This window comes from Nelumbo nucifera, chromosome 3, assembly GCF_055504915.1.
Source record: "Nelumbo nucifera cultivar China Antique chromosome 3, China Antique-T2T, whole genome shotgun sequence".
NCBI classification, from domain to species: domain Eukaryota; kingdom Viridiplantae; phylum Streptophyta; class Magnoliopsida; order Proteales; family Nelumbonaceae; genus Nelumbo; species Nelumbo nucifera.
In genome coordinates this window covers 16,205,598-16,232,471 of record NC_142651.1, presented here as the reverse complement: position 1 = coordinate 16,232,471, position 26,874 = coordinate 16,205,598, and the positions used below count along the sequence as shown (strand labels likewise).

General features: G+C 42.5%; 2 protein-coding genes across 4 annotated transcripts; one reads left to right on the top strand and one right to left on the bottom strand.

Annotated features, from left to right (window-relative positions):
* Window positions 1-200: 200 nt before the first annotated feature.
* LOC104598314 (putative small nuclear ribonucleoprotein F) lies at window positions 201-13,633 on the bottom strand. 2 transcript variants are annotated; one of them, XM_010260332.3, is made up of 5 exons: window positions 13,463-13,633; window positions 1,542-1,629; window positions 1,391-1,428; window positions 1,077-1,141; window positions 201-498 (listed from the first exon to the last, which is right to left on the bottom strand). In XM_010260332.3, the coding sequence occupies exons 1-5, from the start codon at window positions 13,466-13,468 to the stop codon at window positions 429-431; spliced, it is 267 nt and encodes an 88-aa protein (XP_010258634.1). In that variant the 5' UTR covers window positions 13,469-13,633; the 3' UTR covers window positions 201-428. The 2 variants fall into 2 exon arrangements, with proteins under 2 accessions (XP_010258634.1, XP_088757789.1); XM_088901663.1 differs by lacking the exon at window positions 13,463-13,633 and adding an exon at window positions 1,791-3,888.
* A 425-nt stretch (window positions 13,634-14,058) lies between these two features.
* LOC104598305 (Prefoldin chaperone subunit family protein) lies at window positions 14,059-25,099 on the top strand. 2 transcript variants are annotated; one of them, XM_010260320.2, is made up of 7 exons: window positions 14,059-14,363; window positions 15,275-15,372; window positions 17,222-17,251; window positions 17,508-17,609; window positions 18,010-18,117; window positions 19,068-19,122; window positions 24,812-25,099. In XM_010260320.2, the coding sequence occupies exons 2-7, from the start codon at window positions 15,281-15,283 to the stop codon at window positions 24,863-24,865; spliced, it is 441 nt and encodes a 146-aa protein (XP_010258622.1). In that variant the 5' UTR covers window positions 14,059-14,363; window positions 15,275-15,280; the 3' UTR covers window positions 24,866-25,099. The 2 variants fall into 2 exon arrangements, with proteins under 2 accessions (XP_010258622.1, XP_010258614.1); XM_010260312.2 differs by having other exon boundaries at window positions 14,060-14,363; window positions 15,272-15,372.
* The last annotated feature ends 1,775 nt before the right edge of the window (window positions 25,100-26,874 follow it).

Below are 26,874 nucleotides of genomic sequence, written 5' to 3'. Positions count from 1 at the left end.
CGTTTGAAATAAGAGATGCATCAAGCGCATCAGTGCATGTTCAGATGTGCTGATATCTTGTTCTATCTCTCGTCTCATTTTTCAGAGCAACAAAATTTCTAACCGGAGATTACTAGGCCAATGAAATTAATATGCTTTTTTATCAATCAAAAGAGGGGAAAATAACTAGGCCAATGAAATATTCGCAGAAGAAAAAAATGGAAAGGAAAAGACTAGGCCATTGATATAAAGGTAAAGGTAGGTCCAGAACATGTTAATTCATGGTATTCCATTTTTACCGAGCAAAAAAAAAAAAGGTTTTGCATCAGGGACGATTTAATTACATCATATAACAAAGTCATCATATGAAGCCATCAATTCTCAAGCATGACCCATCTAAAAAAATTCTCAAGCATGACAACAACAAAATTTGAAACTACTGCATACTTCTAATCTCGTTCAGCATCTTCAATTTCTTCGTCTTCTGGCACTCCACGAAGATAGAGAACATTATTACATCTGATGCATTACAGAAAAGAAAAGGTTTATAAGTTATCCAAATAACAGAAGTTAAATTAAACTTGAGTTCTCCCAGAAAAGTACAACATGACACTGCTAGACAAGACAATGTTTAATGGTGCCTACTGCCTGTTACCCCACATTAACCATGTAGTCCACATGTCTCGCTGCTGTTCAATTGGTTGGCCAAGACTTACATGGTTATGGACCAGATGCCATACATGACCCAAGCATTTTAACAATCAAACATAGGTCCGTTTTGAACTAATACCTGACACTAGTTTACTTGGCAAACTAGGAAATGGTTAAAAGGTTTGAAATAAGCAAATAGAGAAAACCCACTAATTGACAAGTCTACTAATATGCACAGCATACTCATGTTAAATTGTTAATTGATGAAGGAAGCACAATTCCTTCTGGTGCTTAACACCACATCATGCATCAAGTCATTTACCTAATTATTCAATAAGTGAATCGATCAAAAAAATATTCAATAAGTGACTTTGCAAGTTTGCGGAATACTTATTATTCAAATAGGACAGGCAAGCATAGATCACCATAATCTTGGTGGCAACTACCTGATCAGAATCTCTCCAAGATTTCCTGTGAATTGTCCATCAATATATTCTTCAGTGTTTGCTAGCTGCAAAAAGCTATCAATTAGTTGGTAATAATACCATATACAAATATATAATTACCAATGGGCAACAATCAAACAGCTCAAAAACCAAATTAAGGCAGATCTCTGAATGATAAAGTTCTTGTCTTTTAAAAGCTAACCAATATGGTATCCAACAACAATCAAATCTGGCCTCAGAATAAAATCAAATAAGAAAAGCTACATAGACATCAAGCATGAATCAAATGGATGAACTAAAGGAATAAACAATACCTGCAAGTTCATATAGGCATCAACTGACACAAGATAGCCTGAAAATATCATGTATATAAAGTACTTAGCTTATTCTTAGAGATGATATATCTAAAGCCAAAACACACACACATATGAACACACACTTGAAGTTTTAGCAAGAAGGAAATACCTTTGTACTCCATTCCCCATTTAAGCTTTACAATAACAGGCTTTCCAGTCAGATTGTTCAAGAATGGTTTTGGATTAACTGGAACAGTCTGCAATATTAGATAGACACAATATGCAATAAGCAATTGAAACTCGACAACATAGCAAATCATCATTCCATAAGACATAAATTAACAATTTATAAGCATGTACTTTAATAAAACGCATGCATAAATGAAATGGTACATGATGAAGGAAGATTTGGCCCGACCTCGTGGCCACTCAACACGTGCCAAAGGCAACAGCTCGGCACAACAGCACGCCAAGGCGCGAGCTCCGAAAGAAGGAACCAGCGGTCCGAACTCCCTGCAAGGAGCCCGAATTCCCCGTAAGGAGCCCGAGCTCTCCTTTAGGCCCCGAGCCTTACGAACACAAAGGGCAACAACCCGAACTGGCCTGCCCCATGGCAGTTCGGGCCGCGCCTCTATCCAAACTCAAGACTTAACCTCGCACACCACTCCAGCACTTCGCCTCCAAGACACTGAACTAAACAAACTACACCGTACCTGACACCGAAGGAGTCCGTATCCAGGGGTGGCGCACTTGACTGACTTGGGATCTGACGCTTGACAGCCGCACTCCAACGGCCACCTGCCACCGCCATCTCCAGTTACAGAGACGGCTCCGACAAAGAGCAGTGGTGGTTCTGTCCCAGCAGAGGTGATGACACCCGAACTGGCAGAAGCACAGAAGTAATCATACCCGACCTGACGGAAGCCTAGGAGTGAGTGCGCGAAGTGGTTATAAAAGGCTCTCTACCCCCCAAGAACAAGGTATGTGAACTTTGCGCCATTTGGTTTTATCTTGCCTTTGAGAGAATACTAATTTGAGCTTCGGAGTAATCTCACCGGGTTCCTCCCCGGAGATTCCCCACTTTCTTCTCCGTTTCAGGCCCCCTGTTGCTCCAGTCAGAGACAAGGTCGTTGACAGCTAGGACCGGTCGGATTGCGCACCATCAATTGGCGCCGTCTGTGGGAACGCTTTTAAAAGCCTCCCTCTAAAACTCTCATAACCTCTTTTTTCTAAAAACCCCAACACCCATGGCTTCTTTCAGCAATGCCGGACGTGGCACGGAGATGAACACCACCGGGGAACAACTTCAAGTCCCCGTGGTGTGCATCGGACAGTTCACTATCCCCCTTCCGATGGATGGGATCCCCAACCTGAATGCGCCACAAACAGTGGTGCCGGTAAACCTTCCTGCCATGAACGTCCCCTTTCCACTCCCTGTCGAAACAACCTTTACTGAACCAACTCCTATCCCCCTGGCGACCGGCCAGAACCAGTTGGACGACCTGATGCAATGCAAGCCCAAATGCAACAATTCCAGCAACATCAGCTCCAGCAGCACCAAGTACTGCACCACATCTCTCAGTATCACTATTAGCAGCAGTTCCCCCAACTGCCTCTGAACCAACCACTGCTTCCACCTCGGCACCCTGCTCCAAAGCCGGTTAAGCCCTCCCCTCAGAGTGGACGCCGTCACTGAGGAGAGGCCTCCCAACCTCAGAACCCCCACAAGAGATAGGCCTCATCCCCGGGCCGAGGGGAAAGAAAAATCACCCCCGCCTCGCAGCTTGCCGGCGGGTCAGGCACCTCGCCCGCCAAGTCGGTATCTCGGCACTCCAAGTCTGAGCTCCCGCTGACAGAGAATCGATTCAGCGTCCTAGCGGCAGACTACCAACAACCCTGGCCCATCGAGCTCGGCAACATAGAGGCCAGCAACGCCAGCAACGCCAGCACCAGGCCCACTCAACAATGAAGGCACCAACGAAGTTGCCAAATTGCCACCCGTGTCCTGCCCGAGCTCAGAGGTAAAGAAGAGACAAGCTCGGATGAGGTAAAAGCCACCCCGATTCTCTTAGTTCCTTCCCCCCTTGCATCGGAACTCCTAGCAGTCCCCATGCCCAGAAACTTCAAGCTCCCACCTTTGGACAAGTATGACGGGTCTTTCGACCCTAACGACCACATCGATGCTTTTCAGTCCCAAATGCACCTAGCTAGGGCCAGTGAATCGTGCATGTGCGTGGCCTTCACCACCACCTTCAGGGGAGTGGCCTGCACTTGGTACAGGAACCTGGCCCCCAGGTCGATAAGAAGCTGGACCCAATTCGTGCAGGTCTTCACCGCGCACTTTGTCACCAGCAAGCGATGCCCCAAAACCGAGGAGAGCATCTTTGGAGTAGTCCAGAGGGAAGGAGAGTCCATCCGGGGCTACATCAAGCGATTCAATGACGCGTGCTTGCAGATACCGCGATTGGACCCCGCGGTGTAGCTCGCGGCGGCCAAGAGAGGAGTAAACCACAAGGAGTTCAAATGGCACATGGTAGCTAACCAATCCGCAACCGTGGCCGAATTCCTCAAGCTCGCGGATAAGTTCATGAGAACAGAGGAAGAGATCAACCAAAGGACCGAAAGCGGGATCGAGAAAAGAAAGAGGGAAGGTGAGCCCTCCAACCCAATCGACAAAAGAAAAAACCTGGCCCGAGAGCCGAAGCCGAGCCAGCCGTTCCGAGCTCCCTTAGTAGTTTGGACGAACTACACACCATTAAACACGAGGCGGACCGAGATCTTGATGACGATCAAAGACGCCTCATACGTAAAATGGCCACCTCGCCTAAAGGGGAACCCAAACAAGAGAAATAAAAACTTGTACTGTAGTTTTCATAGAGATCACGGTCATAGTACCGAACAGTGTAATAATCTCCGGGACGAGATAGAGGGACTCATCCGTCGCGGATACTTGAGAAATTTTGTACAGCATGATAATAATAATAACAATAAGGCAGGTCGGCAAGGGGAGCACGGAAGGGACGCCCCCGAATCCAGCAGCAGGCCGGCCGAACCGTTGCAACGACAGCCTCCGGAAGAGAGGCCAGTTCGAGGAACCATCCATGTGATAGTGGGAGGTTCGGTGGTAGCAGGTTGTACCTTGGCAGCGGCCCGGACGTCAGTTTGCGAAGCAGCCCGAGAAGAACAGAACCCTCCAAAGAGGCCGAAGACGGAAGAACCGATCTTCTTCACGGAAGACGATGCGCGAGGGGTCCACTACCCCCACGATGATGCACTTGTCATAAAACTAAGGATCAACGATTTCGAGGTCAGGCGCATACTTGTGGATTCGGGCAGCTCGGCAGACATCCTCTTCAAGTCGGCATTTGACCAGCTACAGTTGTAGAAAAGCGACCTGAAGCCCGCAAACACTCCTCTGGTGGGCTTCAGCGGAGAGGAAGTCAGGCCCCTCGGGAAAATAACAGTACCTGTGGAAGTCGACACATGGCCTTGTGTGGTCAGACTCAACCACGATTTCCTGGTGGTCGCGACCCCCTCCCCATACAATGCCATAATAGGGCGGCCAATTATGCATATCTTGCGGGTAGTGGTCTCCACCTACTTTTTGGCAATGAAGTTCCCTACAGAATTCGGTGTGGGGGTAGCGCGGGGCAACCAGCTTGAGTCTCGCAAGTGTTATGTTGCCGCCCTGAAGGGAAAAACCAAGGCGGCTGACGACCTTGAACTGGAACAGCCTACGGAGCAAGGCGAGGAACGAGCTTCGCCCACAGAGGAAACGGTCGCAATCCCGACTTCGGCTACGAACCCGACTCGCACGCTACAGATCGGTGCTTCCGTCAAGGAACCTCTACGAACCGAATTGGTGAGTTTTTTGCTTCAAAATTTAGATATTTTTGCATGGTCCGCGACTGATATGCCCGGTATTGACCCCAGCCTTATAACTCACAAACTTAATACTGACCCTGTAGTCAGACCCATTAGACAGAAGAAACGCAACTTAGCCCCAGAGCGCTGGAGGGCGGTCGACGAGGAGGTTGAAAAGCTCCTCGCAGCAGACTTCATAAGGGAAGTTCATTACCCGAGCTGGGTAGCCAACCTAGTGCTGGTGAAAAAGGCAAACGACAAGTGGCGCATGTGCGTCGACTACACCGACCTGAACCGAGCTTGCCCGAAAGATTGAAGAATGCTGGGGCGACCTTCCAAAGACTTGTGAATAAGCTGTTTCGGCCCTTAATTGGCACGAAAATAGAATGTTATGTAGACGACATGGTCGTCAAGACGCAGTTTTCACAGGAATTAATACAACACTTTGATTCTGTCTTCCAAATTCTGCGTCAATTTAGCATGAAACTGAACCCAAACAAGTGTGTCTTCGGTGTCACATCGGGTAAGTTCCTAGGGTACATCGTCAACCGGCACAGTATTGAGGCCAACCCGGACAAGATAAAGGCCATCCTAGATATGAGACCACCCAGAAAAGTAAAAGAGGTTCAGAGGCTAAACGGCCGCATAGCCGCTTCATGTCCAAATCGACAGACCACTGCCTGCCTTTCTTTAAGGCAATCAAAGGCAAAGGGTTCGAATGGACCCGAGACTACCAGCTCGCATTCGACGAGGTAAAAAACTACCTCGCTAGTGTGCTGATCTTAACCCGGCCCGAGGAGGGCGATGTCTTGGAACTGTACCTCTCGGCAAGCGACGAGGTGGTCAGTTCGGTACTAATAAAAGAAGTAGATCGGGTCTAACGACCCATCTATTATGTTAGTAAAATTTTGCAGGGAGCAGAGACGGGATACCCGCAAATAGAAAAACTAGCATACGCACTGGTAATTGCAGCTCGGAAACTCCGCCCATATTTCCAGGCTCACATTGTCGTCGTCTTGACTGACAAACCTCTGAGGCAAGTCTTACTCAAGCCCAAGGTTTCCGGTCGGCTGACGAAATGGGCCATCGAGCTCAGCGAGTACGACCTCCAGTATAAGCCACGAACTGCTATTAAGGCCCAAGCCTTAGCAGATTTTATCGCCGAGTGCACGTTCAGCATCGAAGTCCCTAGGCCGATTGAGCCCGAGATCCCTAGTTCGGGTGAGCACGGAGCTCCCAAGCCAATAGAGTCTGAACCCCGTGAAGTAGCAGCCTGTGTGGCATCTCTCCTGGTTAGGACAAATGCGAACTGGGATGAGGAGCCCTAGATCCTTCACGTAGATGGCTCCTCAAACCAGCAAGGCAGCAGGGCCGGAATAGTGCTACGCAGCCCAGGTGGCACGAAACTGGAATACGCACTACGCTTTGAGTTCACGGCAGCCAACAACGAGGCGAAGTATGAGGCCCTGATAGCCAGACTGAACCTAGCGCAAAAAGTAAGAGCAAAACACATAGTTATCTGCAACGATTCCCAACTTGTGGTCAACCAGGTTACGGGCGAATACGAAGCACGCGAGCTGACTATGATCGCCTACTTGGCAAAAGTAAAGGAGGCTCTGCTCAACTTCTAGTCACACTTCATCAGGCAAATACCAAGGTCAGAGAACACTGAGGCCGACGCCCTATCCCGGTTAGCCAGCACAAGTCACAACACCATGAGAACCGTGTACATAGAGGACTTACCTCGGCCTAGCATTCTCGGTGGAGCAGAGGAGGTCGCTCCCGTCCTTGAGGCAGAGCCGAGCTAGATCGACCCACTCGCGAGCTTCTTGCTAAATGGAACCCTCCCTGCAGACCGCAATGCAGCCAAGAGGGTGCAGCGCTAGGCAGCCAAATACATCATATAGACAAACGACTGTACCGACGGTCTTACACGCTACCTTACCTGCGTTGCTTGCGACCTACCGAAGCCGAGCTCGTACTTCGCGACACTCATGAAGGTCTGTGCGGCGAACACTTGGGAGGCAGGGCCCTCGCTCAAAAGGCACTTCGACAAGGGTACTACTGGCCAACGATGAAGGCAGAGACCGTCGAGCTCGTCAGAAAATGCGACAAGTGTCGGAAGCATGCAAACATTCACCATCAGCCTGTCGCCGACCTCAAGTACCTCACCAGTCCCTGGCCCTTTGTGCAATGGGGCATCGACCTCCTGGGGCCATTCCCACCAACAACAGGTGGGAGGAAGTTCCTAGGGGTGGCAGTAAATTACTTCACAAAGTGGATAGAAGCTGAACCTCTGGCAACAGTTACAGCCCGAAACATACAGAACTTTTGGAAGAACATAGTATGTCGCTTTGGGTTATCTCGGGTACTGATCTCTGACAACGGCAAGCAGTTCGAGGATATCAAGTTCCAGGAATGGTGCCAAGATATGGGAATTCGTCAGAACTTCACATCGGTCGCACACCTGCAGGCAAATGGTCAGACAGAAGTAATGAACAGAGTCATCCTCTGCGGATTGAAAGCACGACTAGACTGAGCTAAAGGGTTGTGGGCGAACGAGCTACCAAGTGTTCTATGGGCTCACCGAACTGCGGAAAAAACCGCCACGGGAGAAACCCCCTTTAACCTCACCTACGGCACTGAAGCGGTAATCCCGGCAGAGATCGAAATACCTACACTGCGACTAGAAGCATACGACGAGCAAACAAACAGAGATGAGTTGCGTACCAACCTCGACCTACTGGACGAGGTAAGAGACCTCGCGTACATCCGGACCGCAGCTTACCAGCAAAAGGTAGCTCGGTACTACAACGCCAGAGTAAAGAAGTGGAGCTTCCGCGTCGGCGACCTGGTTCTCCGTAAGATCATGGCACCCGAACCCGACATGGGCAAACTTGGACCAAATTGTGAAGGGCCCTACAGAGTAAAGAGAGCGCACGGGGGGGCATACGAGCTCGAAACCTTAGAGGGCAAACAAGTACCCCGAACGTGGAACGTCGTCAACTTAAGGCGATACTACCTATAGACCACCAAGCGAAGTGGACAAAGTCGCTACCAGAGGCTAAGTATTAACACCAAAACAGGCCGCGCGAGTACAGTAACCTGGGCAAAAAACAAATCGGGCATATGGTCAGTTCGGCAAATACGGTCAGTTCGGGAAAAAGAACAACCAACACTTAACCAAAAGAAAGTCATTCCATTCCAAAATAAGGGAGTGTACATTCTCAAAATAAAAAAAAAAATACATGCCGAGCTCACAGGCCCGGAGGTACTTCACCATCAGAAGGCATTTCAACGATACCCGAAGGTCCTACCTCGTCCTCAGAATCCGGCTCACCATCAGCGGCGTCGGCCATCTCCTGAGTAATGCGCGAAGTGGATATCGCACTAATATCAAGCTCGGGGTATGTATTCCGGATCATTCACCGGCTTAGTTTAAAGCCCTTTCTGTACGAGTCCACCATCAGGTCATCAAAGCGCGGCGAGGCGATGTATTCATCGACGGCCTTCTTCTTGGCATCCTCAATGCCTTGAGAAAAGATCTGTGTCCTCTCCCTGATATCCTCTTGAAGGTATTCAACCTGATGCTGCAAATCCAGCCTCAGGTCCGCCATATGCTTCAACCACAACTCCCATGGCCTCGGCATCTCTCTGAGACCTCGCCTGCCTGGCCCGTGCAGCGTGAGCAGCCGCCTCAGCAGCTCGGGAAGCCGCCTCCGCAACACGGAAAGCCTCTTCAATAGCTCGCGCCTGCCTCGAGCTCCTTTCCACTTGGGCCGCCAAGGCATGGATAGAAGAATTCACCTACCAAAAGGAAAGAACAAATGATCAAAAGAACGACAGCAAGAAAGATAGAAGCAAAGAGCCCGACAAGAAATCTGACTTACCACCATGGCATGAGTGGCAGCACGACAAGCTACCTGGTTCAAAGGAAGCTCGGTCCATGCCGCGACCTCCTCAGAATAGATGGCCTCCCTACTCTTCTAAAGAGCGTGGTTCGGCGACAACACGCTCCTGAACTCGCTTTGGGCCCCCGAGCCTGAGGGCCCAACTTGCGTGTAAGCAGACTCAGAGTAAGCGGGAGCCCCTGTGTAAGTAGCCTCGGCATAAGGGGCCCCTGCCGCTTCATGTACTAGAGGGGCCATCTCGGGCTCCCTGGGCGGATCCACATACGGGTAGTCTGGTACCTCGGGCTCCGCGTCTCGGGGCAGCTCAGCATGAGTTCGTTTGGCGACTCGCTTCCTCCTCTTCATGCCGTGAAACAGGTGCCCACCACGAGTCCTCTCTAGGTCCATCACACCTACAAAATGAGCTCGGCATCAGAAAAAAACAAAAGAACAGAGCAAAACAAAAGACAAACCTCTGAGTAAGGAACCTACCCGAACTCAGACCGGCCTCAATAAGCTTGGCCTCCGACAAATAATGATGGCATTTTAGCCTAAGCCGTGCCCATTGCCGGAAGCCCTTCGCCGTCTCCTTATCAAGCGTAACACCGGCGTCAGGGGCAGCCATCCCCCACCCGGTTTGGAACGGTCACCCCAATGCACTTCGCACCCCGAAGTAGTCCCGCTTCCATGCCGGGACCTTGTTGGGAAGTTCGTGTAAAAGCTTAAAACCCGGGCGAGGAGACAGGTAATACGCCTGCCTATGCCCAGGAAGGGGACCCGCTTGCTTCTTAAGCATTAAAATGGAAGAGAAGATCTTTAGGTCTAAAGGCAAGCCCTGTTCGCAAAATAGGGAAATTGTCCCCACCAAGTTACGAATGGAGTTCGAGTGAAGCTGGCTGACAGTAACGCCAAAGTGGTTCAGAACCTCGACAATGTGGGGGTGGAAAGGCAGGCGCAACCCCGCAACGAGCTGCTCCCGGAATATCACGATCTCATCAGGACTGTGTTCCCAAGGGAAACTGCCCGAGGGTATGAAGTAGGCATACTCCCTAGGCAAGTGAAACTGGGTAATAAGGGAGTGAAGCCCCTCAGGCGTCATGGTCGAGGGCCCAAACTTGTCTAACGTCCAACCTCGACGAGAGGAGGTCGCCAAACTACCCGAGGCAACTCGGCCTACGGGTTCGAACTCTTCCTCGAGTTCTACCTTAGGTTCACTAGGACTATCGGGGGATGCAACTCGGTTCGTAGAACCTGCGTCCGACCCCCTTGAAGAACTGTCTGAGCTATCCGAGCTCGACATTGGAAGGAGAAGAAGGATTCCAGGAAGGTAATCACCCGGAAAAAAGCAAACGGACTACAAGAATGTGGACACGAGCTAAAGGCTTGAACGCGAGCTGAAACTTGGACGCGAGCTCAAGAAGCAAAACGCAGGATAATGACAGCGACTGGAATCCCCCACTATTTATACCCACAGTAACCGAGAATCAACGGCTTAGATCAAAGCCAATCCAACGGCCCGCAGTCGTGCTGACCACACGTCCCTTGAAACTGAAAGCGCACGTCTCCTCACATTAAAGGCGGCAACGTCGCATTTTTAAATTTGAAAAGACGCCCGCTGTCACGTCTCCCAGCGGCGGGCTTTTTGAATTTTGAAATAAAGCGCACGCTGTCACGTCTGTCAGCATTTATAGGCAGATTGGCGCGTTTCCCGTCTTTTTTGGCGCTTGAGAAACCTGAAAAGATCCTGACGACGCGCACCTCGCGCTATTAGTCAACCAATTCGAAGTACGGGACAAATCCGCCCGCCACCTCGCGAACTCCCCGTGCCAGGGCAAGACCCTTAGCGCGAGGAGTGGGGGGCAATTGATGAAGGAAGATTTGGCCCGACCTCGTGGCCACTCAACACGTGCCAAAGGCAACAGCTCGGCATAACAGCACGCCAAGGCGCGAGCTCCGAAAGGAGGAACCAGCGGTCCGAACTCCCTACAAGAAGCCCAAACTCCCTGCAAGGAGCCCGAACTCCCCGTAAGGAGCCCGAGCTCTCCCTTAGGCCCCGAGCCTTACGAACACAAAGGGCAACAACCTAAATTGGCCTGCCCCATGGCAGTTCGGGCCGCACCTCTATGCGAACTCAAGACTTAACCTCACACACAACTCTAGCACTTCGCCTCCAGGACACCGAACTAAACAAACCACACCGTACCTGACACCGAAGAAGTCCGTATCGAGGGGCGGCGCACCTGACTGACTTGGGATCTGACGCTTGACAGCCGCACTCCAACGGCCACCTGCCACCGCCATCTCCAGTTACGGAGACGGCTCCGACAAAGAGTAGTGGCGGTTCTGTCTCAACAGAGGTGATGACACCCGAACTGGCAGAAGCACAGAAGTAATCATACCCGACCTGACGGAAGCCGAGGAGTGAGTGCGCGAAGTGGTTATAAAAGGCTCTCTACCCCCCAAGAACAAGGTATGTGAACTTTGCGCCATCTGGTTTTATCTTGCCTTTGAGAGAAAAATAACTTGAGCTTCGGAGTAATCTCACTGGGTTCCTCCCTGGAGATTCCCCACTTTCTTCTCCGTTTCAGGCCCCCTGTTGCTCCAGTCAGAGGCAAGGTCGTTGACAGCTAGGACCGGCCGGATTGCGCACCATCAGTACATAAAGCATGAAATGATTTCTTAAACTGGATAAAAATCAAACAATACAGTGCATTTAAGTATTATAATATTTTTGAGTAAAACTTGTTTTGAATCTTCCTCTAATTGCATAGGTAATTATTCTAAATCCAGCGGTGACAGATTATACTCTAACATGGAGCATACCATGCCACACAATTGATACAAACTGCATGGAAGTTCCAAACTCCAACAAATGGACTAATGGCATAGCCTTTGAAACATCATGGCAAGGACATCTAGTTTATAATAGAATTTCTTGAAGAATTTGCTGGCTTGGTTGCAAGTTCTAGTATCAAGTCTATAATAGAATCTGAGAACTTTTTCACGTACTTGGAGATCAATCATGCAAAGTTCTCAAGTCCCAAATCTTTGACTTTCCAACTTATTTCAGTAGAAATAAGATAATGCACTAGAGAAACCTCATGGCGAGGCCATGGAATTAGCATATAATATATCAAAATATTGTTGGAGAGGCCAAGGCCATAAGAATCTATCAATATATGGTTAGAAGGGAAACCCATAAATACATGAACGGAGAATTAAATTCATTGGAAATCCACAACCTCTTCCAAGTTTAAGCCCATAGAAATTATAATGCATTATAACTGTGTAAAGCATCTAGTGGGTGTGTTAAAAATAAATAGTCAAGAAAGTGTTGACATACATGCCAATATCAACATGAAGTTGCCACATAATTTTGAATAGGAATGAGAATTTCCAATAATAGTTTGAAAATAAATGCATTGTCATTTCTTCCCAAGGAGTTCTTCAGGCCATTTGACTAATCAAAAAGGTCCTCAAGACATGTACTGAGCATGAAAAAAATTGTTAGAAATATAAGCCTTCGATCTTTTGTTACAGGAATTTCAACGAAACTCTCTACTGATTTATTGAATTTCTTCTATGGACTAAGCTACTATTGTTGATTTACATCATATTTATTCCCTTTCTGCACCTGCCGAGCAAGAATAACACTATCCACCAGGATTATGAATATATTGAACAGTTATTAATAGCAAAATTGGATAACATGGATCAGGGGTTTCACATGAATATCAACTTGTTGTTCATATAAACTCAACTTGTCTTTTCCTTTAGACAATGTATCCCGAGTTAGGGCATCTTTGTTACATAACGTTTTTCGCATCAAATTTTCAGATTATTAACATGCAACGCATTTTCCAACAAACCACAAGAGTCATGCTTTTCCAAGAGGGTTCAAAACCCTGCGAAACCTAAAACTATCGACAAATTAGTATGATGCGAACTACTGCTTTTGCCTTTCGTCCTATTTTGTTTAAAACTTCAAACTAAATAAAACGCAGGTTCATACGGCTTCTAACCAACACTGGCGATCAATCAAATAGGATACACAACAAAAGCTATAGTTCCCAATGCCGTAGCGAAGTCTTCAAAACATCTAAGAAAAGGAACTAATTTGGCAAACCCTAGTAAGTTGCAAAAATATACTAAATTGAATTCTTGAGCACAATGGCTCGAATGCACCAATCTGATTTCACGTACGGTTGCTTTAACGAATAACTACAGAAGAACGCAAGTAAGTCTGGAGATATCTTCATGAGAGATCATAGATGTAATGCAAAATAACAAAAGTGGGGAAAAAATTAAACACTCAAACATAAAAGTAGCAACTGACCGCCATTCGAGCTGAAACTTCCGATTGAAAGTACGAAGAAAACAAAAACTTGGAGCCAAAGAATTTCCTCGACAGACCAAGTGAAACGAAGGCGAGCCACTTTCTGGTCTCGGCCTTCTTTTGATTCCTATTACGAGGATTTAGGGTTTAGCGCAGCGGGTGCTGTAGCCTGTAGGAGAAAGAAGTCAAGAGACAACTGGTCATAGCTGAGTGACCCGAATGTCTACCCGATTAGCGGTGCTAAACCCATGAGGTTCGTCCGGCTTGCGGACGGATCCACTCGCAGCACCATGAATTCCTTGCGGAGTACGGACAGGTATTTTATGAATTCCTTGCGGAGTACGGACAGGTAGTGTAAAACTACAAACATTTAAAAGGTCAAAAACTCATATTTTATGCATCCCGCCCGTGGATTCACATTATTTCCGAATTAATATCTACCCAAAATCTACTTTGAATTTAGAATTTTTTGACCCAGTGAAAAAAATGGGCTTTCGGGTGGCAGTTTTCGACCCAACCCATTTAATACACCCACTCCATCCATCCAAATCCAACCATTTAAATGGGCGGGTCGAATATGGGTCAATATAAAGGGTGAGGATGGGATGTTGGGTTGGGTTGAGGGTTTGAAAGCCATTTTACCCTACAGCTCTCTCCAGTCTTCACCTCCGTCTCCGTCTCTCTGCTGTTTGCAGAGAAGAATACAGAAGCTTCAAGTGTGCTCAAAAGGTCCAAACGCTACTCTCTGCAATTCTCTCCACTTTGCAAGAATATCTTCGTCACCACCGACGACCCTTCTCCCCTCCAAGTTGCCACCAGTGTTGTTCTCACAACTCACGAGCGGCATACCTGTTTTCTCTCTTGCTCCCTCAGACGCCGTGCAAAACGAGCCAAGGGACTGGTAATGCTGCTATTATTCTTCTCCCCGCCCCAATATTGTTTCTTACTTATATTTTATTTTATTTTATTTTTTACTTTGAACTTTTATAATCGAATTGAAGGAAGTTCCATTAACTCAGCTTCCCACATTGGGTTTGAGGGTTATTGTTCAAATGCTATTTTGTCTTTAAAAAATCGCTCGGGTCAGGGTGGGAATCTAGAAGTTGGTTTGCTGTTAACAGATGTAAAACAGGAATTCTCTTCTTTTGATTCTGTTGAATGGCTCTATATCAACATGTCCACGTTTTGCGTGGCTCATTTCTGCGCCAGACTGGAGTGCGTGATCAAGATTGAACGGATTGACTTACCTCCCTCTCGGTTAGTTAGTAGATATAATGCCGATGACAACCCTGCAACTGCTGTTAAATATTCAGTGCATAAAAAATTCTAAAATTAGAATTATGTAGTTGTGTTATCAAAAGGAAAGAGGGGCTGGGTAATGATTGTGATAAAGATTATGTACAGATGAGAAAAGAAAGAATTTCCATGTTTGCATATAGTTCTATATATTACAACTCAGGAGTTATAAATTGGTGGGGATGAAAAGGGTCATTGGGGAAGTGAAGTGCTCGATTCCCATGATTGGCCCTCTCCCTTGTAACCATCAGATTGTAATGACCATTGGTGCAGCAGCTGGTTTGGTCTACCTTTCTACAAGGTACATGGTGGCTAGAACTATGGTTCAGGCTCCCGTATTGGCTAAAGAAATAGTTGAATGCCTTGGGTGTTGGGTCCACCAGGATGATACGAAGGAAACAACTGCATCAGAGGGTGTGTAATGGGTTATGGCCAACTGAGAGAAGGTGCATCAGGGAATTCTATTCCTTGTTTGTATTGTTTCTTATTCCTTTCCTCTTTTACTCCATTCAGCAGGACTAGATGGATAATATTCGGGTAGAAAAAGTGCAGAAATTTGAGGAATTTGTTGATCGCCGCTTGAAGCCAGACCTTGTTCGTGCAATTGTGGAAAGGTATCTTGTGTACTCTACCTAACAATTCAGATAGTAAATGAAAAATTCACATATGCTGATCTTTTCATTTTTATTCTTGTAGACTTATGCCAATTAGGAGAGATTTGTGTTGTTTAACCAACATTTGCTATTTCAGTCATAGAAGCTAATATTATATAAGTAAGCTCTTTAAAACTTTCCCCTAGAAACCTTATTTACTGGATGGTTATAACAACCTGGAATATGTATTTTCCTCATTTTGTAATCCTTTCATCCAAGATTTATTTGTCAATCAACCTTTAACTGCACTTTTGGGATTTTCCTACTATCTAGGACTCCTTTACACTACTTAGCCAAGTCAAGTTCATCAACTCGAAGTTGTTTGATGTATTGGATGGGGCATATTTTTTGGTATGAAGGTGCCAAGGCGAGGCTAGGCGAGGCTAGGCGAGAGGGGGGTGCCTCGTCACCTAGTTGCCTAGGTGTCCCCTAGGCGATGGATTTTTTTAAGTGAAAACCATATATCATAGGGAAGTTCCCTAGGTTCCATAACCATATTTCCCTAATAATTATCCACAATTTTCATAAGAAAAGTATAAACTTCATGTTAAAGTCTATAAAATCAATGTATTTATGATTCAGGTATCCCACTTGTTTTTGACCTTTTGTTGTCACACCAATGGTAGTATTGTTGGTAATGGCAATGGAAACTCTCTGAAGAGTTGGACAAAGAAATAAGATAAGTTGATCATAGAACAATGGGTCTTCATACAGGATGTCTTTTCTTCAGGACAGTGACATTTTACTTGTTGGGAAATTGTAAGGTTATCAAACCATGAATGTATGTGTAAAGTCAGGCTATTCATTGGACTTCTAACCACCTTGATGATAACTAAGTCCAATGCTTTTTGAGATCAGCTGATGTAAGCTGAGCAGATAGGTCAGTATTCTACTTGACCAGGTTGACCCTTGACTGCTAATCTAATTGCATGGGCAGATCTTTGTTCTGGATTTTAGAAACTTTCTTTAGGCACAACTGACTTGGTCTTATGTCATGGGGATGATCAGTTGACCCATTCTTTTTCACTCATTGTCACAACCAAATGAAATTATTGTGAAATGCCAGGCTGGCCGATTGGATGGTTGAGATGTCTGGTCCTGACAAGTGTTATGTAAATTTAGTCAAATATTAAACTGACCCTTGAAAGTCCTAATTTCAGTAAATTGAGTTTGGATGCCTAGCTGATCTAGGTTTTACATACTAGCTTCTCTTTTTCCTGCTGAGGTAAAAGCAACTGTGGTTCTGTTGGACACCCAGGATACCATGTGTGTGTCTATCAGTGGATAGTCTCCTAGTTTAGTTAAATAAAATAAAAGCTAATGTAGGACTGGGTCTTTGAATTTTAGGCTTTGCTCCAGATCATATACCATGTTTTCTTTTTTACTGCAGAAGTTTTATATATTTGCTAAATAGTTGAAGTTACATGGTTTGAATTTTTTTAGATGTTAACTATCGACAAACTGCCAAATTATTAAACACTTTGTATCAATCTTAGGTGTGCAAGATGCACTTTTTTTATGCTCTACCCACTTAATATCTCTTGAGGTTCATGGTGCTTATGATTCACTTTACTATCCTTTTGATGCCCATTGATTTTATCTGTGATCTCTGAAATTCTCTTCTCAGTAACATTTAAACTTTTATTAATTGGTAAAAATGCAAGAAAATTACAAATGATGAGTTGGCTGGTTATCCTCAGCTAACCACATGTTACAAAACCCTCATTGTTTTGTGATTTTGGTATTAAAAAATTCTTCATTGTTTTATCCATGGCAGAAAAAAGACTAACTGGCTCTTCGTATTTTACAGGGACAAGGTCTTTGAGCAACAAAAAGTTTAGTATCCTTTGATTCCTTTTATTTCTTTATATTTTCATTTATTCAGATAATCGGAGTTTTTTATAAATAGCTTGTTTGCCTTCCTCTTAAACTAAATTATTTAACAACTTTTACGTGTGATCTTGTATTTATGCATGTACATGTATAGCATTCATGGAGACAATGAATTTTACCTGGATAAACCTTTACACAGGCAATTGTTATTGATCAATGGCTGAAACTTATTTCTCTTGTTACTTAACTCTTACATCTTATAGCTCAGATCTCAAAAGAAGTATACAGAATTTGGAGAAGAATGGTGTTACTAGCCTCCGAACGTTGGTCAATCTTGGTTCAGAAGTGTACATGCAAGCTGATGTGTATGTTGTTTATATCTTTACTTTCAAATATGAACATATGCAAGTTATCCAATCCTATGAATATATGAATAATTGTTTTTTTCAGAGTGGTGATTGAGATTTTGTATACACTAAATTATTGGCAATATTCCTTTGGGCTGGTAAGTTTGCTTTTCGACCACAGTGGTTGAAACATAAAACCGTATTCTTACCCCAGTTATATTTTCAGTGTCATAGTGTGTTGATTGAGTAGGTTTACGAAATATAGTCAGTTTCATTGAAGTTTTTGACAGAAAGATATTAAATGTATCAAATTCCAAATTTCATGCCTATGATGTCACGGTTGGACAATTTGCTGATAACTTGAAGCAAGTGGCAGCTGTTTTCCCCCTAAACTATATGTTGTTCCATGTGCTCACAGGCTAGATACACAGCATATATTTGTAGATATTGGACTGGGGTTTCGCGTAGAGTTCACTTGGTCTGAAGCCTTGCAATTTATATCAGTAAAGGAAGAAAGATTAGCCAGGTATCCATATTGTCCTTTTTTGTTGGATTGCTTGATGATATGGCACTTATCAGAAAAAAATGATGAAATAACTTTATCAAAATTGAAGAAAGAGGAGGAAGAAATAACCTTATTCAATTAAATGGAGGAATTGAATAATAAGACCAGCCAAATCATACTCCAACTTTAAGGTCTACAATTCTAGATTAGATACAACTCTTGGTTGGAGTTCTGTGCTTTTACATGGATATGAATCTAAGCAGCCAGGGGTAGTGGTACAAGAGCTTCAAGCTTTCAAAGGTTAGCTGTTCTCCATGTAAGAGATCTATTTTCCCTGTATAGAAAACCTTTTCCCATTTAAGGATTTCATTGAAGGAAACTTTTGTAATACCTTTCTCGTTTGGCTAAGATCAAATGGAAGGAAGCTTTTGACAAATCTTCAACATCTTTTTTTTTTTTTTTCATTCCACCTCTACATACTAATGTATACATCTAAAGAGTGTAGGTTGTAATAGGACCAACCATTTGACAGTTGCTCCCAGGATATCTCTCCTGGTGGAAAGGCCTAGTCGGGTGCGACCTTTTCCCTGTCCAAAAGAATGCCTGTGTGTGAGTGTGTTGATAGCAAGTTGGAACAAATCTAATGAAAAACCTTGGAAATATTAAAACTTTCACCAAATGTGGTAATGTACTCGAGAAATGGCAGTTTAGGAAAACTAAAATTTAGGTATGGTTGAAATATATTGGATGAGATGAACATCCACAAAATGAATTTGGGGAATCTTGTGAAATTCCTTAAGTAACTTTCCCTCAACCCTCTGTTTCTCTCTTATTTTCTATGACACCAAACATAGCATGAGATTCCTCTCTTCTCTCTTGTAACAATGATTTTTTGTATACACAAATAATATTTTTCTTTATTTGATAACAAGTTTCTTTGCGATTGAAACATGATTTCAGTGTTTTTTCAGGCAGATAGAGGAGTACACACGCCTAATTGCTTCCATCAAAGCCCAAATCAAGCTGGTATGTTTGATTTCAGTGATGGTTCTATACTGATTGCTCATTTTATGCTGTTGGTTTGTCACATAAAAAGTTAACTTATCAGTCCAAGATTTTACAATTGTACCAAGCAATGGCCTTATATATTTTGCAAAATTACATGGTGTTTGGTCCTGTTGCTGTTTATTTGAAAAATGGTGTCACGTAGGCATTTTTTCTAACAGTCCTAATAGGTCCATTTTTTCTAACAGTCCTAATAGACAGTTGGCAATGGGCAAATGTAGCTGGGAAAAGTTTGCTTTTTTGTTATTAACAGTCCTAATAGGTCCATTTTTTTTAATGTAAAGAGTGTAACTGATTCAGTTTGGCTTAATGAAATAAGTTTAAGTGGTTAAGCCTTGAAAATTTGTAACTAATTATTATGAAAATAATGAACTTTTTAAACAATGCAAACCATGTAAGTATCAAATCATTATAAATATGGTTTAACTGAAGAAGATTAAAATTCTCAAACTGAGTAGAGGGCTTCTACTTCAGACAAGTGGCTACCTGTCTTCTCAAGAAAGATAAAGTGGATCATTAATTAGAAATTAAACCTGATTTAATCACCTAAATTAAATAGGAAATCAAACCCAAATTTTATCACAAGTAGTGGACCCCAAACAAAATAATGGGTGTGCTTGCCCTGTACTTGGTATGGGGTGGTCAATTGGTCATTAGCTAGTTATATATACAAACAAAGTCAAAATCTACAATCAAAATTAAGTCTTGTGGCAAGGCCAAGGTCATAACCTAAATATAGGCTATGGAACATAGTTGTCATTTTTCAAAGGCAAAGCTAGGTGACAGGGGAATGCTTAGGCATAGCGATGGATTTTTTTTAGAAAAAACCTAAATCCTAAGCTAATTCTCTAGCGTTATAGTAAGCAGAATTCATGTTTTGCTAATAATTTGCTGTAATATTCATCAAGTAAGTATGAGCTTTATATCAAAACATAGTAAATCAGCATATTCATGAAAGGTAAGATGAAGATTGTCCTGTGAAAGGAGGAAAAACTAAGGAAATGAAACGAAGAGTCGGGGCCTCTTAGTAAGGTTACTTACGGAAATTTTATAAGCCAAAAAATTAATGATTTAATGTAACAATGACTTATTATGAATTTATGGTAATATAAACTTAAAAAATAAAAACATAAAAGTATAATAAAGTGCCTTCTACAAAAACAACTAGGTGCTTGGGTAAGGTAACCCCATGGGTCCTCAGTTCCCCAGGTATCACCTTGACAACTTGCTGCATAGTTTTTTCTTTTTTCTTTTTCTTTTTTTTTTTTTGATAATTCAACTTATAGATTCAAGTGCAGCATTTATTAGTGAGGGTTCTGGAACAATCTTCTTTCGAGTGGAATTAGGTTTTTTTCTTTTGAGAAAAGGTAAGGTAATATATTAGAAATAAAATGGAAAGTATACAACCATAACTTCTGACCACAGAAAGGAGCTGTGCCTAAGGTGTGTTTCTGAACAAGTTATGCACTGCAAGCCAAGAATAGGTTCTGTCTCAAAGAGCCTTGACGATTTCATCTTCTGATCCCCCAAACCACTTTTCCTTTTTTGATTAATTCATGAATGTACCAGCCCTTTAGTGCCTCCACAGTCTCCAGGAAGCACCATTGAATCCCAAAAATGTCTGACAAACTCGCTCATAGTCTTCTAATCAGACTGCAGTGCAAAAAAAATGTGATTCACCATTTCTACATCTTCTGCACAAAAATACAGTTGGTATTATCTACAGCCCATCCCCTCTTCAACATATTGTCAGCAGTCAGGCACCTGTTAAGAGCTACTGCTCATAACAAAAAAGCTACCTTGACTGGGGCAACTGTATGGCTTACCCCAAATTCCAATGGAAAAAATCCCAATTAGTACCCTGTACTTTGGGCCTAGTGCCACTTTGGTACTCAAACTTTAAAATTTGACAATTCAGTACCCGAACTTTCAAAGCGTGACAATCCAGTAGGACCAGTACCTGCCATTAACTTACTGCTAACCAGTCGTTAAGTGGCATTTGAAAAAGACACAAATGCCCTTCGAGTGTCATCTAATTTTCTTTATCAACCATCCAAACATTGACAAAAAATTAACAGTCCCAAATCCTTGCCTCTTCTATTCAAGAAAGTTGGGGTCACCAGAATGCCCACTCAAATGTGACCCCAACTTTCTTGAATGGAAGAGGCAAGGATTTGGGACTGTTAATTTTTTGTCAATGTTTAGATGGTTAATAAACAAAATTAAATGACACTTGAAGGGCATCTGTGTCTTTTTCAAATGTCACTTAATGGCTGGTTAACAGCTAGTTAACTGTAGGTATTGGATTGTCATGTTTCGAAAGTTCGGGACCTTCGGGAATCGGGTACTGAATTGTCGCATTTTAAAGCTTGGGGACCAAAGTGGCACTAGGCCCAAAGTACAGGGTACTAATTGAGAATTTTCCCAATTCTATTCCATGGAAAGCCACTCTCCCCTGGTCTATTCAATTTGTTAGAAAAAGACTTGACTGAAAAGACCTCATCCTCACTCCATTTCCAAATCCTTTTGTGATTCTCCTATCTGATTTGTATAAAAGCATACAGTTTTTGAAACAGATCCACCACTTGAGTCATCTCCCAATTATTAAGGTTCCTTCTAAAAACAGATTCCATACACCTGCCTCCTCATTGTGAATAAACATATCTGTTACCATTGCATCATTATCTTGAGCTATATCAAAGAGAGTAAACAAATAAACTCTGAAGAGTGTTATCATCACACCAAGGGTCAAACCAATACCTGGCCCCGTACCCATCTCCAATTCTGTACTTCATGCCTTCCATAAACTTCATTCTTACTTGTGAGGTTCCTTTCCAAACAGCACAACTATAACTTGCACTAATGTCTTCTGTATCTCAATTCCCTTCTCTTGAGCCTTATAAGGAGCAAATAACTTCTTTCCACAAACTGTTCACCTCTTCATTATATCTCCAATGCCATTTGCCTAGCAGTGCTTTATTTAAATGTTCTAGGCTTTTTATACCCAAACTGCCCCCTTCCTTGGGTGGTAGAAAACCCTCTTCAATTGACTAGATGCACTTTGTGATCCAAACGGGATTTCCTACTCACTTTTCCTACCCGCCGTGAATTGCAACCACACATCTCTCAATTCACGGCGGGTAGGAAAAGTGAGTAGGAAATCTGGGTTCTTTGTGATCATCCTTCCAGCCTCCCCACAAGAAATTCCTTATCAGGTTTTCCAAAGTTGGTAAAAGAACTTAAAACACTTTTAATGAACTCAACCTTCCACCTTTTGATAAATATTTACCCTTCCAGCCAGCTAATCCTCTCTATACTCTTTCTACTACACGGTCCCAAACAGCTTTTGAGATAGTGGGCAGTTTCCCTACCTTACAACCAATAGATTCAGCCAGTTCATTAACATCCACTCCTTCCCCTACTGCAAACATTTCACTCTTACACAGATTTATTTTTAAATGTGAAACAGCCTCAAACCACTTGAAAATAAAACTTAAGTTTAGCACCTGCTCATTATCAGCCTTGCAGAAAATAATGTGTCGTTAGAAAATTGCAACAATGGGATTCCCTCCTATCATCTACTTTGAATCCTTTAATCAGCCCTCTATCCACTGCTGTACTGATTAGTTTGCTTACTTCATTACACAAATGAAAAGAAGGGGAGAAAGAGGGTCCCTTGGTGCTAAAAAATCTTCCATAAGCACTACCATTAATGAGTAATGAAAAAACCGACATCAGAAATACAAAATTTAATCATCTTAGCATATAGTCTAGAAAGGGCCACCTGACATGTTCTATTCTTTCTTCAAATTAACTTTGAGGATTATCCCTTCCCCTCCACTTCTCAATCTAGAGCTGATTAGTTCATTAGCTATTAGCATCCCATCCAAAATTTTTCTTCCATTAACAAACACTCTTTGGGATTTCAAAATACTGGACCTCATAACTCTTCATTCTAGAAGCTAGTACCTTTGCTAATATTTTGTACATGCTGCCAATTAAACTAATTGGCCTGAAATCTTTCAATTCAACATCACCGTTGAGATTAAAGTGATGAAAGTGGATTAAGGCTCCTCACCAAGGCCCACCCCTTTATGATGAAATTCCGTGAGCACCTTCGTAAGGTCTTCAAAAAATCCCAATGTCTCTTGTAAAAGGTCATTGAAAATCCATCCAGGCCTGGAACTTTGTCTCCTTCTCACTACTCAATAGCTTGAAACACTTCCTCATCTGTAAACAGCTTCTCCAAATCCCTCACATTTTCCATTTCCAATCCAATAAAATCTAAGCCATCCAGCTTGGTTCCGTAGGGCCATTTCTCCAAATCCCTCACTTTTTCCATCACTAATCCAATAAAATCTTAAGCCATCCAGCTTGGGTTTGTAAGGCCATTTTTCCTTGAAGAGATAAGTGTAGAAATCAGTTATTGCCTCCCTAATTCTTCCCTCTTCAATAAACTCCCCATTCACTTTCGATCTTTTAATGAAAATTTCTCTTCTCCCACTAGCCATCTTGTGGAACAAATGGTATTATTATAGCCCTCTTTTAACCACAAATATTGAGAACTCTGCCTCCATTTGATTCTTCTTGATAAGCCACTTTCTCAGATATTTTTTATAAATTACTCATCCCTGAAATACTATGTAAAGTTTTATAGAATATGGTGGTTAATCCTTATTTATTTTTGGGTGGGCAGTAGACCTGGCAATTGGGTCAGGTGGGTCGGGTTCGGGTTGGGTCATGACACTTTGGGTTGATTTTGGGTCGGATTGTCAAATGCTAGACCCTAACCCTAAATGTTCGTGTTAGGGTTGATCCATTGGTCAGTTCGGGTCATCCCAAAAAATAACTGAAATTTCAAAAAATAAAGAAAAAATACATGAAAAATGCCAAAATTAAAGGAGTTAACCTTAAAATTCCAGAAATAAAATAAAAAAGCTTGGAACATTTAACAATTCAAAGAGTAAACAATAAAGAGTAAAAACTAAATAGTAAAAATTGAAGTGGAAACTTCTAACAATGCATAAATAGTCCCAATTAGACCTAACAATCGGATCAGCGGGTTGACCCCATGAGCCAACCCAATCCAGTTTTTTTCCGGGTCGGGTCGGGTCATTATCAAATTCATGTAGCTAAATATGAAACCCTAACCCTGTTTTTTTCGGGTTTGGCTGGGTTGGGTCAACTTTTTGCCTGGTCTAGTGGGCAGCCTGTGAGACCAAAGGCCCAAAGTAGGGTGTAAGCCTTGTATACTACTGAGGTGTAAGCCTTGAGGAAAAACTATGAAAGTTTTAGCCTGTAGCTTATTCGGGCAAGTGATACCCATGTCCCAGGTGGGTAACTTTCCCACTTGGGGGGGAAGTTGATAAAACAATGTGTTGGGAAAATTTTTCCCCATTCTAATAATTGACTTTTTTGTGGAGAAAAGAGTTATTGTATAATTTACCTCGGAATCAAAAAAACACTTACCTCGGTAATAACTCTTACCCTTACCCAGATAAGTAACTTTCATGTGGTGAAGTCCTTTTAATCCCATGGGTAAGGCCTGTGACTTTAACAATTATGCAATCAAATGAGGTCTAGCCCATGGTCACCTTAGGAACTTTTTTCATTTATGCATGGTATATGGTGATAACGTGGTGGAATGCAGGTCTGTGAAGGTATCCGAGAACTGCTCCAACTTCCAGCAGAGGGATCTTACTAAGGTTTCAATTCAAAGGTTTCCTACCCTGCAAAGAAGAGCCATTTTTGGTAGTCATATCTCCAAACTTTAATCTTGTATGTTATATACAAAAAAAAAGAGCTCGGTATTGTATATTGTTAATAACTTGATCTAAGAGAAGGGATTTATGATTAATCCCCAAGCTTGGATGCTAGCTAATTTTTCACTCGTTTAAGAGACTTGATTCTACAATGGAAATTGTTTTTTGCCCTGTAACTTCTGATAGCCACGGCTCAGTTTGGAAATTGTTTTTTGTTTTTTTGCTTTTTTAAGCCTAAAGGCAAAATGCATTCATTAAAGTTCGTGTGCTGATTACATTCCAAGGGAATACGATTCAACAAAATGTTTCAACAAACTGAACAGATAGATAAACCCCTCGCCATGCATACACACCAAATTGCTGATGTACTGAGAGAAATTTGTGAGGCCTCTGCAAAGTGACTCAAAGATTTCTGGAATGCCAAAAATTTGGGTCTACTTATCCTACCCCAAGTAATAAGGTCTTCATGTTTTTATCAATACCCTATGCACAATGCAAAATCTAAAATATGTTTACTAAGCCTTGAAGGCTTGAACACATGACTTCTTATTTTCATATATTATTTAATTACCACTAATTCATTTCTTTACTTATATCAATTAACGATTTTTTATTATACATATTATTTTATTGTGCATATATTTTAAAGAAAATGTAAATTAAGAGATTTGAATTCTAGTCATTTGCTTTAAAAATTAAAGAAATTATCATCCATCCACCATATTTAAGTATATTACAGTTAAAATATATAATGTATAGTATTTATGATACGTAGTATATATATACCATATCATTTGCTTTATATTTTATTATACATTTTATTTTATTGTGCATATATTTTAAAGAAAATGTAAATTAAGAGACTTGAATTCTAGTCATTTGCTTTACTTATATGGTATGTATATACTATATCATCACGGTTCAACCTCCAATTTGACCCTGATTGAACCTCTAATCTGTAAACCTTTCCCTTCTCTGATTCTATGCCCAGTCTGATTCTCTGAACATTGATCATTATATTATGATGCAAGCAACAATGGAAATCCTATTCATCCTGCAATGTTTCAGCTGAGTACTAGTGTTTTTTATAATGTGTCCACTGTGTTATCTTTAAAAGGGTACTTTTGAGGTTTTAAATATTTCAAGTGTAGATAACTGTTGGGATATTGATGATTGGATTTCCAAATATATTTCCCAAAGTTCAAATACTAAAATGTCTCACTAGAAAGTTTAGCCCTTAAATGTCACTAACTTCAAAGCACAAATACCTATCTATAAATTATCCTATAAAATATAAAGGAAAACTTTAACCTCACCTTTTAAATGGAAACACAAATGTCTATCTAGTTATCTTTCAGTGCTACATATTTATTTGACTAATTTTTACCTCATTCCTTGTTTTTGGTACGAATTAATACACAAAATATTCTCTACGTATTTATTCCATTTATGTATTTACTATTATGGGCACGTTGGGATCCCATATTTTGCCACCTTTTGCATGTTCCAAAACTCAAGACTTACTGATTCTAGGTTTAGAGTCTGTCTAGTAGTGTGTGTACCAGTACCACAACGCTTCAAATTTATAGAACATGGTATTAAATAATCAAGATGAAAATATGTTTTTGGAACTAGCAGTTCAAAAACATACTTTTAGTTTCAAAACAAAAACACAAATAATGAACATGTGGTGTGTTTTTGTTTTGAAAAACAATTTGTTTTAAAATTAGATGGTTTTGATTTATTTTTGAAACCGGCAAAGTTAGTCTATTTTTGAAGATATTTGATCCAAAATAGTTAAGCTAAAAGGTTTTGTCAAATTGCAATTGCTTAATTAGTCCCTTATATTTATGCTAAAAGATCAGAGTAATATCTGAATTTTACAAGGTTAAAGACTTTGTTCAGGCGTCTCTCCTATACTTTTAGTCCTTTTGACAACTGACTGAAACTT